Source organism: Nomascus leucogenys, chromosome 18 (genome assembly GCF_006542625.1).
Source record: "Nomascus leucogenys isolate Asia chromosome 18, Asia_NLE_v1, whole genome shotgun sequence".
In the NCBI taxonomy this organism is placed as follows: Eukaryota; Metazoa; Chordata; class Mammalia; order Primates; family Hylobatidae; genus Nomascus; species Nomascus leucogenys.
Genome location: NC_044398.1, coordinates 58,378,900 through 58,391,953, shown reverse-complemented (window position 1 = coordinate 58,391,953; position 13,054 = coordinate 58,378,900). Strand labels below are relative to the sequence as shown.

The window sequence follows — 13,054 nt, the reverse complement described above, 5'->3', positions numbered from 1 at the left end:
ATTTAGATCTGTTTCACAGCATCACTGAAGATCCAGTTAGAAATAGATTCTCAAGAGTACCCTGGAGATTCTATTCTAGCTCAGTAAATTGTAGTTGAATATCACAATCTGTGCAAGTGATTCTGGTAGACAGCCAGATTTTGGAACTGTGACAGACACTCTGAGTTGACTCACCCAAGTCAGTGCTAACTCCCTTTTTTCTTGCTTGCCTCTACTATGGATGCTAAAAAAAGGCTCAATATTCATTTTCCAGCCTTCCCTGAAGCTAGGAATGGTCTTTTAAACAGCTATGGCAAATGATCTGTAAAATGAAGTCTGTCAATGCCACTAACCAGTCCCCTTTCCTCTCCCTTCTTGCTGCTTTTAATTCTGACTTAATGTCTATAGATACAGAAGTATCTTGTTTCTATAACCTACATGCTACAGGTGGCAGAGTGGAAAGAGAAAAAAGGATACCAAGAACAGCTGGATCCACTGCATCCACCTAGACTTATGATGTGGGGAACATACGCCCTTTTTGTTTAAACTACTATTAGCTGCTTGTAGCTGAAAGCATTTCTAAACGACATAGCAATGAAAGAGTAGATGATCTCAAATGTACAGCTCAGGTCTAATATTAAAGTTCTAATTTTAAATAATCTAATTGTCCAGAGAAGGATATCTTTCCACAGCATCTTTGACACATGGCCATCCAAATAATGATACACAATCTAAAGACATCATTCCAAAAGTTACCACAGCTTTACCAATTCCCATTTTTTACATACATTTTCATTCGGTTCAACAGCAGATTCTGTTAAATTCAAGTTCGCAAATTGAATTAAAATGAATATATCCTATGGAAACACTGCACTTAAAAAGCCACATTGGGCCAGGCACGGTAGCTCACATGTTCGAGACCAGCTTGGGCAATGTGGCAAAACCCCATCTCTACAAAATTGGCTGGGTGTGGTGGCCTATGCCTGGTAGTCCCAGCTACTTGTGGGGCTGAGATGGGAGGATCGCTTGAGCCCAGGAGGTCAAGGCTGCCGTGAGCCAAGATCATGCCCAGCCTGGGTGATACAGTGAGACCTTGTGTCAAAAAAAAAAAAAAGGCAAGCCACGTCTTACATACATAATTTTTAAATGAATAAATTTAACAACACCTTGGTTTAGGAAGATCAGAAGGGCTAAATACCAGGGTATTCTTCATGCATCTTCCTTTCCCTTCCCCATCTTTCAGCCTAACTTACTAATCTGAAAATGAGAAACACTGTTTATGTGCAGGAAAGATGTCTTCTGCAAAAGTCACTAATAGGGGCTAACTTGGGGAAACCAGTGCACTGGTGCAAACCATCCTTTTTTCTAAGTAAGTGGGGCTCTGGCTAAAAAAACAACTGTCCCAAGGTTGAACTAGTATAAAGAGAAAATAGTGGCCAACATATCCTCAAAACAGGCCCTTCCATTTTGCCCTGTATCTAATTCACATTAAAGACAACTATTGCAGATGTACAAAATATATCAATAAATGTTGACTGATCATGGCAAGGAACCAAGCTAGACAAGGCAGATGGTTGGGTGGCTAATTGGGAATGGATGAGAACAAAGGGTTCAAAGAGGTGCTGCAAAAAACCACAATAAATTAGCAAACTTCCGGTTTTTCTATTAGGCAATATCACCTCTAACCTTCACGTAAATAATAACTTAATTGAGAATGCACTGATTTTCAAACATGTTTTGGTGAACTTTTCATTCAACCTACCAGTAATGGTTGGGTTGTTTGCTACAGCCAGGGATCCTGTGTGGTTTCGGATGAGATTGTCTTGAGTCGATGGAAGGCCTGGAGCTGACCACGTTAGAGTATTGTATCCTGAAAGACTTTGCTGCTGGTGGTGCTGTTGTGATGGTGGAGGTGGAAGTGGCGATGGATGGCTGATAGCTGTATTTTGACCAGAGAATGAATTATCTTTAACTGGCCTAACAGTCGGAGCATTCTGTGAGGTAAACATTTGCCCATATGTATCACCAGCAGGCAGAGAGGGATATGAAACACTAGGATACGTGGCATTAGAAACAGTTGACATAGCATAATGACCACAAGTAGAGGGAAATCCCTGAGACGCAACAGAAGAGTTGGCAGAGTACATGGCTGGACTATTGTAGTGATTCACAAAAGAGGAGTATGGTTGGGAGGCACTCGTATGCAAATGGGATGCTGATGATGCAGCCCCTTGGAAAGATCCTAGAGTGGATCCCACAATATGAGGAGCAGGAGGACCCCTGCTGTACATCTGCTGTGCTCCTGGTTGCTGGTTCAATGTGTTAGGAGTCACATTTTGTGTTGGTACTGTATAAAGAGCAGAGTAGTAATCACCACGCTGGGTATCCAATGGCAACGAGGTCATTTTCCCAGGTCCTTGAGAGTAATGTCCTGAGGGAGCAATATAGTTTTGATGATGCAATCCATATCCAGATGGAACCTGCATTTGATTCTGGGCTGGACCTGAAAGAGAAAAGCAAGTATTTACAGGTATTGGTAAAGAGATAACTAATTTTTAAAAATAGCCCCCATTTAAATATTGACCCAATTAACTTTCTTTTCCATAATCCCAACTTATTACAAAAGGTATACACTGTTATAGACTCATTATGGTAGCCAGCCTCCAACACGGCCCCCAATGATCCCCACCTCCTGTTATTCACACCCTTGTGTAGTCCTCCCTCACAATGTACCAGGACTGGTCTGTACGAACAATAGCATATGGCTGAGGTGATGATATGTCACTTCCATGTTAGGCCAGTCTTGAGCTCTGGCTCTCTTTCTCTCAGATATCCCAGTCTGAAAGAAGCTAAGCTGCCAAGCCGTGAACAGCCTTGTGAAGAAGCCCATGCAAGGAGGAACCTAACTCTCTGGTCAACAGCCAAAGAGAAACTAAGATCTGCCAACAACCACGACTGAGTTTTCAGGCAGATCCTCCAAACTCAGTAGAATCTTGAGATAACTATAGCCCAGCCAACAGCTTATCTCATGAGAGACCCTGAGCCAGAACCACCTAGCTAGGCTGCTCCACGTTTATGTTCCTGAGAAACTGTGAAATAAATAGTTGTTGTTTTAAGTTGTTAAGCTTGGGGGGTATTTTGTTATGCAGCTATCAGTAACTAATATACCCAGCCTGGAAGAAGTTTAAACTTTGAGACAGGGTCTCGCTCTGACTCCAGGCTCTATAGAGCACGATGGCATGATCATGGTTCACTACAGCCTTGTTCTCCTGGGCTCAAGCAATCTTCTCACCTCAGCCTCTCGAGTAGCTGGGACCACAGGCGTGCACCATGGTGACCAGCTAATTTTTACTTATTTATTTTTTACAGAGACGGGCTCTCACTGTGTTGCCCAGGCTGGTCTCCCATACACCACTGCCCAGCTAATGTTTCCAAATTTATTTTCTTGTAGAGACAGGGTCTCACTGTGTGCCTAGGCTGGTCTTAAACTCCTAGACTCAAGTGACTCTCCTCTCTCAACCTCCCAAAATGCTGGGATTATAGGCATGAGCCACAGCACACAGCTAAAACTTTTTTCAGTTTTTATTTTTCCTAACTATAAAAGTAACAATATACCCATGTAGAAAAAAATTCAAACAATAAAGAGTATGAAATAAAAATCTCTGCCTAGTAGCTTATATCCTATTTCCCAGATATAGTTACAGTTAATGGTTATGCATCCTCTATATATCCATGTATCTACGTAATGCATTATGTAATCATGTATATAATTTACTTGATTTTTAAACACACAAAAAGGATCATATTACAGTTCTGCAACTTGCTTTTACTTAATATATGCTGAATATCCTTCTGTATTAGCATATATAAATCCTTATTATTCCTTTAAAAATTTACATATAGTACTTCATTGTAGAGATATAACATTATTTACCAAATCTCCATTGATGAATATCTTGGGGTTGAACTAATCTATATTTATGAGGTCAACTTTTATGATGAAGCTGTAAGACAAATTTCTAGAAGTCAAACTGGAAGTTCAAAAGGTTTATGTTTTTAAAATTGACATTATTGGCAAATATCTCCTAAAAGGTCTATCAATTTATACCTCTCATCAATAATGCTTCAGATTGCCTCATCGTCCCAATACTGACTATATTTTAATCTTTGCCAATCTGAAAAGTGAGAAACACTTTAGTTTACAGTAGTTAACTTTGAATGATGCTGAGACTCTCATTTGGGTGTCTTTCTCTGCTGTTTGCTTTTTCTATAGCATTGCGATTTCCTTAATGATTTCTAACTGTTCTCACACAGTAGAAAATTAGCCTGATGTTATGTGCTGTAAGTATTTCCCCCAGGTTACTGTTATGTTTTGACTTTGTTCATGGTATCTTTTCCTATAGTTTCTTGATTATGTAGTAAAATTCTTTTTTTATGCTTGACAGATTTTTAAATCATAGTAGATGTTTCTTCACTTCAAGATTATAAAACTATAAAACCATGTTTTACTCTGTTTTATACTTTCATTTTTATATATCTTTAATAAGTACAGCATATATTTTATTAATACCAACAAAACATTAATCCTATTAATCTTATTAATATTAATATATTAAATATATTACATTATATGCCATTCACTGTTCTAAATGCTTTACATATATTAACTTATTTAATCCTCTAAAGTAAATAGTATTATTATACCCATTTATCAATAAATGAGCCACAAAAGTTAAGATGTTTAACACAGTTACATGCTTAGGAACTAACTGGGCTGGAATTTGAATCAGGCAATCTGGCTCAAGTTCATGCTCTTAACCAATGATCTGCTGTCCTTTGCTACAAATGGCCAATTGTCCCAACAAAAGAATTCTATTTTAGTTCCAATTACTTTTCTTTGGGTTTTGGGCAAATCTTAATTATCTTGGAATCTAGTTTTTCTGTCTTGTGGAAGGAAACAGGTATCTGTGCCATATCTCAAATCAAAGGATAATTTAACAGAAAATTGACAAGACGTTTCAGCTCCACTGACACAAGTACACAAAGGAAGTACCACTATACTCCTTGCCATAATAATGTATTAAAATACTTGTTTATAAAAAAGATAAGAATAAAGTACACATTTTCTAATTGTTTTCAATTTGTACTAAGTAATGTAATGGACTCTTCATTTCTGGTCATGTAATATATATTCTACGGCCAGCATAAAAATAACTTACACAGTCAAACTGTAAGGGAAAAATATCATCTACATTCCTCCTATAATTCCAAGAAGTATACAGAGAACCAAAATACTGATAACACTATTTTACTAGGTGTATAATTTACTTTTCTTACAGATTATTTTAGATGGTAATAATTCATCTGCAAGAATTTATTTACTTAAGGAAATAAAGTCTGTTAGGAATCTTTCACTAACATGACAGAAGTAAAATGTTGTCCTCCTTTCTCCTAAATATATTAAAAGATGGATCTGCTACCTTTCACTGTAGTGTCAGAAAACTCTACACTAGTAGAATTTATCAATGAAGACCCAAGTCAGATTTAGAGAAATCTGTTCAAATATCTACCCACTTAGTGACTGATCTGGCATATCCATGCTATATGATCTGAAAAGAGAAATAATCATTATGTCCCAACTATTCAAATGTCATTCTTTTAAAAGTAACAGGAATGTTCTAGCTGCTGAAATTTAACAGAAGTGAGTTGCCCACCAGAATAAGTCTATTTACTTTCTAGCCTATCAAAGAAAGGTACTTACCCTGTGAAAACATGGGGGTGGGAATAGCTAATATATCATATGTGGATGCTTACCATTCCATACTTTATATCAAGATCTAAATGTTCCCAATGTATAAAAAAGTATCTGAAAGTAATTAAAGTTAATAAAAAAGAGAAATGTAAATCATTTTTAACATGTATTCAGTATTTTTAAATTACTGAGATATTTTGCCTTTTTGTACTATTTCTTCAAAAATCATTATGTATTTTACACTTACAGCACTTCTCAATCTGATCAACCATATGTCCAGTACTCAATAGCCATGTACAGCTAGTGGTCACCACACTGGACGGTGAAAGTCTACAGCATATGTCTATGATTCCAGTTGTTTCTGCCTCTCATGACAGATTAAATTTTCAGCCCTCAGTGTTTTTCCCCCATTCTTTTCTCATGTACCTGCTTCAATTTTTTTCCATATTTATTTAAGCTCTATGGCCTCCAAATATTGTATTCCAAGAAAGAATTATTTTTTCTAAGAGTAGAGCAACACGGTGCATTATGTACACATATACATATATTATGTTTAACTTTTCTGAATACAAAACTCTTGTAGTAATTATTCATCTGTGATCTTTCTTGGGATTCAAAATGATTCTGCAGCATGTATGAAAAGACTGCTGGTATTTTAATACTTCTAAAATAGACATAATAGTTGTGGAGGAGAAAAGAAATGTGTTATGTATATAGTCAAATTTCTGAAAAATAACTTCAGAAGTACTTTTCTTATCACAAATGTGATATAGTCATTGTAAAAAAAAATACAGAAAGTGATCAAATAAAAATCATCTGTAATCTTCCCGAGATAACCTGCTAACATTCTGATGTATACCCACCCAGTATTTTCTTTTTGCATATATATGTATAATTTAGTTAAGCAAAAGTGGGATTATAATGTATGTTTTAAATGATTCCTTCATTTAGCATGATTTGAATATCTTTCCATCATTATTTTTAATGTCTGAATAGTATTCCATTACATGAATTTACCATATTTTAATCAATTTTCTATTTGCTATTTAGGTTTTCTTTTTTTTAACATAAACCACCTAATAAATAGATCTGTAGGTAAATTTTTGTGTTCATTCACTTTACTAAAAATAACTTCCTACCAGTTGCAATTGTTGGGTCAAGTCTCCAGTTGGCAGCTTAACTGTGCAGAAATGGGAGATGTCAGGATGCCCAGCAATAAGGGAGGTAGAGACCAGAAACAAAGTGGGCCCAGAAGCTAAATTTGGCAGAGACTTCAAAGTCTTTATAAATCTATTCCAAAAACAAAAAGAAAATATATTCTAAAAATTGGGGGAAAATGTTACCAGTAAATGAACAGACAAGAGATATCGAGAGAAATGAAAACTATTTAAAAAATATTCAAAATAAAACAAATAAATATGCTAAATGGTCTCTACAGCATGGCAGAAGACTTAATGAACCTTGATTAAGTTGACCAACCTTGAAGATTGGTCAAGAAAATGATCTAAGAAACATAGAAGAAAAAAAAAGACTGAAGAAAAATGAACAAAATTCGAGAGACCTGTGGGACAACACATAGCAGTCTAAGACTTGTAATAATCAGTAAAGCGTGTAGTGGGCTAAAGAGCGGCCTGCTAAAAGATTATGTACACATCCTAATTCCCCCAATCCTGTGAAAATTATACGGAAAAGTGTGATTATTGCCTTAAATGACAAAAGACATGCTTAGGTTAAAGATTTGGAGAAGAGGAGCCTCTCCTGAATTATTTGAGTGGGTTCTAAATGCAATCACATGTATCCTTACAAAATATACATACAGAAGAGAAGACATACACATAAACAGAGAGAAGGCAATGTGAAGTTGGAGCACAGAGTGATGTAGCCACAAGCCAAGGAATGCCAACAGTCAAAGACAAGTAAGAAGAGTCAATGAACATATTACTCCTCTAGGAGCCAACAGAAGGAGCATGACTGCTATGGTTTAAATGTTGGCTCCTCCAAAACTCATCTTGAAATTTCATTGCCATTGTAACGGTATTAAGAGGCTGTGCCCTTATGAAGGCATTAATGCCACTATCACAGAAGTGAGATTGGTATAAAAGGGCAAGTTTAGTCTCCTTTTCTCTGCCCTCACCTTTGCCCTTCTGCCACGTGATGTTTTCTGCCATGTTATGACACAGCAAGAAGGCCCTAGCCAGGTGCTGGCACCTTGATCTTGGATTTCCCAGCCTCCAGAATTGTGAGAAGTAAATTTTTGTTCATTATAAACTAGCCAGTCTCAGGCATTCTGTCACAGTAGCACAAAAGGGACTAAGAAGTAGCCCTGCCAACATCCTAATTTCAGACTTCTGGACTTCATAACTGCAGAAAAACACATTTAGGTTGTTTTAAGCCACCTACTTTGTGGCCATTTGTTTCAGCAGTCCTAAGACATTAATAAAGATATAGAAGAGAAATTCTCAAAGTGTAGTATACAAAATCCAGCGGTGCCAGAAATTCTTTGGGGAAAATCCATGAGTAAAAACTATTTTCATAATAGCACTAAGATGATATTTGCCTTTTTCACTGTGTTGACAATTATACTAATGATACAAAAGCAATGATGGCTGCAATGTGAACCCTGAGGCACAAACTGAAGCAATGGCACCAAGCAATACTAGCAGTTACTATATTCTTCACCACCATGCACTCACATATAATTTTATTAGATTAAAAACAATGGTCTCTGTGAAATATAAAGCATTTTTATTGCACACTGAAGTATAAATGTTATCTTCAGGAAAAGTACTTGTTTAACTTAGCTGTGAGCTCTATCATTGAACAAAACTTCAGCAAATATAATACAACAATATATTAAAAGTAAAATACATCATGACCAAATGGGGTTCATATTAGGAATACAAGGCTGACTGACCATTTGAAATACATTCAATGTGATTCAACATATTAACAGACTTAAGAAAAAGCCATATAATCACATCAATAGATACAGAAAATGCATTAGATAAAACTTGGCATCCATTCATGATAAAAACTCTCAATTAACTAGGAAGAGAAAGAAACTTTCTTAACCTGATAAGGACTATCTACTAAAAACCTACAGCAAACCATACTTAATGGTAAGGAACAAACAGACCGCTTTCATCCTAACATTAATTACATGGAAGGCAAGATGTCCTCTCTCATCATTCCTATTCAATAATGTACAAGATGTAACAGCCCCTTCAGTGAGGCAAGAAAAATAAATAAATAGTAGATAGACTGGAAAAGAGTAAAAAAAAAAAAAAACTGTCTTTATTTGCAGAATGACATGACTATCTAAGTAGAAAATCCCAAAAAAACTTCCAAAAAATGCCTGGAATTAATAAGTGAGCTTATCAAGGTCATAGAATATAAGGTCAATATACAAGAATCAATTACAGCTCTAAAGATCAGTAATAAGGGGAATTAAGATTTTAAAAAACAATGTCATTTATAATAGCACAAAAAAGAAGTACTTAGATGTAAATGTAATGAAATATGTTCAGAACCTATATAAAGAAAACTATAAAACACTGATGAAAGGAATCAAGGATTTAAAGAAATGGGATGACATACTGTGTTCACGGATTAGAAGACTTGATATTATGATGTAACTTATCTCGATTTTGATCTTTAGATTCAATGCAATCATAATAAACAACGCCAGCAGGTTTTTTTTGTAGATATCAACAAGCTGATCCTAAAATTTCTACAGAAACGCAAAGTTACTAAAAACAAACAAAAACTGAAAAGGAACACAGTTGGAAGACTCACATTACCCAATTTTAAGGCTCACTTTATAGGTTACACCAATTTAAAAAGTGTGGTATTGGTGAAAGGACAGATACACAGAATGCAACAGAGTCTAGAAACAGACCCACAAAAATACAGTCAACTCATTTCTGACAAAGGTGCCAAGGCAATGCAATTGAGGAAAGAGAGTTCTTTCAACAAATGGTGCTGGAATAACTAGATATCCACATGTGACAAAAAGAAAAGAACCTCAACATATACCTCTGGTCTTAAACAAAAATTAAGTCAAAATGAATCATAGGCCGGGTGTGGTGGCTCATGCCTGTAATCCCAGCATTTTGGGAGGCCTAGGTGGGCGGATTACCCGAGGTCAGGGGTTGGAGACCAGCCTAGCCAACATGGTGAAACCCTGTCTCTACAAAATTAGCCGGGCATGGTGGTGCATGCCTGAAATCCCAGCTACTCGGGAGGGCTGAGGCAGAAGACTCGCTTGAACCTGGGAGGTGGAGGTTGGAGTAAGCCAAGATCCCACCACCACACACCAGCCTGGGCAACAAAAGTGAAACTCCATCTCCAAAAAAAAAAAAGAAAAAAAAAAAGAATCCTAAATCTCATTGTAAATTAAACACTTAAGAGAAAATATAGATTTTTGAAAGGAATCTGGGATTGACAATGAATTCTTACTATAGAGGCCAAAGGGGCAGCTCCCCTTGGCCCTCTGAAGGTGTGCTGAAAAATCAACTTGCAAAAAGCAGATTAACAGGAGAAAAGACATACAAATTTATTTAACGTGTAGACCCGAAGATAGAGGAAACTGTCCATTTTTATCCTTAGGTTCAACAAAGTATGGACAGCCATGCAGAAGTATAACTGGATAAAAAGGCTATAATCTAATGTGAACAGACTGAATGGGGAAACCCAGGAAGGCCTATCTGTTTAGATTCTTCTTGGCCTAAACACACATTCTTTCCTTCTGCTTATGGGGCAGGACCCTCTCTGGAATGGGGTTCTTATGACCTACAGTCAAACAATGTAGGTGAGATAATTTCTTTAAGGCCAGTTTTTACAGATAGGACACAGGGAAAGTTAGAATAATATTTTTAGGTTTTATGGCTTGCTTTGGGGAAAAAAGGTTCCAGTTTCTATGACCTGCGCCTTGGGGAAGAGGGAATTTGGTTTCTAAGGCTAGCCTCAGGGGAGAACGGGACTGAGAGACAGGGAGGCAACAGAAAATCAGAGAAAAACTTTTGCTTCTGAGGCCTTCATTTTGGAGCTTTTTTTTTTTTTGGAGACAGAGTCTTGCTCTGTCACCCAGGCTGGAGTGCAGTGGTGCAATCTCAGCTCACCCCAATCTCCACCTGAGGGTTCAAGTGATTCTCCTGCCTTACTTTCCCTAGTAGCTGGGAATACAGGCATCCACCACCATACCTGGCTAATTTTTGCATGTTTAGTAGAGACAGTGTTTCATCATGTTGGCCAGGCTGGTCTTGAACTCCTGGGCTCAGGCAATCCTCCTGCCTCAGCCTCCCAAAGTGCTGGGATTATAGGCGAGAGCTACTGCACCCAGCCTGAGGTTTCGTTTTCTGAGCCTCAACATTACTTACCTATGATACTCAAAGCATAGTCAGCAACATAAAATATTTATAAACTTGACTTTACCAAAATGAAAAAAAAGTCTGCTCTGTGAAAGGAGCTAAGGGGATTAAAGACAGATAAGACACAGTTGGCCAGGTGTGCCTGAGGTCAGGAGTTTGAGACCAGCCTGGGCAACATGGAGAAACCCCGTCTCTACCAAAAATACAAAAATTAACCGGGTGTGGTGGTGCATGCCTGTAATCCCAGCTATTTGGGAGGCTGAGGCAGGAGAATCACTTGAACCCGGGAGGCGGAGGTTGCAGTGAGCTGAGATCACTCCAGCCTGGGGGACAAGAGCGAAACTCGGTCTGTTGCGGGAAGCCAGGGATCCCGAATGGAGGGATCTGCTGAAGCCGTGACATAAGAACATAAATTGTGAAGATTTCATAGACATTTATCACTTCCCCAATCAATACTCTTATAATTTCCTATGCCTGTCTTTAATCTCTTAATCCCATCATCTTCATAAGCTGAGGATGTATGTCGCCTCAGGATCCTGTGATGACTGCATTAACTGCACAAATTGTTTGTAGAGCATATGTGTTTAAACAATATGAAATCTGGGCACCTTAAGAACAGGATAACAGCGATTTTCAGGGAACAAGGGAGATAACCTTAAAGTCTGGCTGCCTGTGGGCCAGGCAGGACAGAGCCATATTTCTCTTATTACCGAACACGGGTAAGAGAAATATCGCTGAATTCTTTCCCCAGTAAGGAATATTAATAATTAACAGCCCTGGGAAAAGAATGCATTCGGGGGGTGGGGTGGGGTGGGGTGGGAGGGGTCTAAAATGGCCGCCCTAGGAATGTCTGCCTTATGCAGTTGCAGAAAAGGGATGAAATTGCCCTGGCCTCCTGCAGCACTCCCAGGCTTGCTAGGATTAGGAAATTCCAGCCTGGTGAATTCTAGTCAGACCGGTTCTCTGCTCTTGAACGCTGTTGTTTATTTTATTTTATTTTATTTTTTTATGATATATTCTTTTTTTTATTATTACTATACTTTAAGTTTTAGGGTAAGATGTTTATAAATGACAATGCGTGCACAGCGGGACATGGAAGTTCATTAGTGATTCTAGTTTTGCCCTGACCTTGTGATCTTGCCCTGATCTTTTGCCTTGTGATCTTTTGTTGCCCTTAAAGCATGTGATCTCTGTGACCCACACCCTATTCGTACACTCCCTCCCCTTTGAAAAATACTAATAAAAACTTGCTGGTTTTAGGGCTCAGGGGGCATCACAGAACCTGCCGACATGTGATGTCTCCCCTGGACACCCAGCTTTAAAATTTCTCTCTTTTGTACTCTTTCTCTTTATTTCTCAGACCGGCTGACACTTAGGGAAACAGAAAAGAACCTACGTGAAATAACGTTGAATTATTGGAGGTGGGTTCCTCCGATATCTGTCTACAAAAATAAAATAAAATAAAATAAAATAAAATAAAATAAAATAAAATAAAAATAAAAAGACACAGTCGTGAAAATGTTCAGGAAAATTAAAAGAATAACACAGAAAGAAAATGTTTGCAAATCAGATACTCAATAAAAAACTTGTATCCAGAATACACTAAGAACTCTTAAAACTCAATTACTAAAAAAACAGACAACCCAACCAAAAATTGGTAAAACATCTGAAAAGATAATCACCACAAAAGATATAAGAATGTAAAATATACACGAGAAGATGCTCATCATTGGTTATTATGAAAATACAAATTAAATTACAAGAAGACACTATCAAAAACCAAAAATATCAAATGCTGGCAAAGATGTAGTGCAAGAGAAACATTCACTCATTGTCGGAGAGAATACATACTAGTATAGCCACCCCGAAAAATAATTTGGCAATTTTTTATAAACTTAAGTATATATTTACTATGTGACCCAACAGTCCCACCGCAGTTATTTACCTAAGTGAG

At 37.4% G+C, this 13,054-nt stretch overlaps 1 protein-coding gene across 5 annotated transcripts in view; it reads right to left on the bottom strand.

Moving 5' to 3' along the window:
• Positions 1 to 13,054, bottom strand: part of SEC24B (SEC24 homolog B, COPII coat complex component) — a 106,725-nt gene that overhangs the window by 74,787 nt on the left and 18,884 nt on the right. For 4 of the 5 annotated variants that reach the window (XM_030798124.1, XM_030798125.1, XM_030798126.1 and 1 more), the window contains exon 2: positions 1,742 to 2,482. In XM_030798124.1, the coding sequence (XP_030653984.1) occupies positions 1,742 to 2,482 (741 nt within the window). Of the gene's footprint in view, positions 1 to 1,741; positions 2,483 to 3,913; positions 3,956 to 13,054 lie in introns of those variants that run through there. The other variant, XM_030798128.1, reaches the window with a different exon arrangement.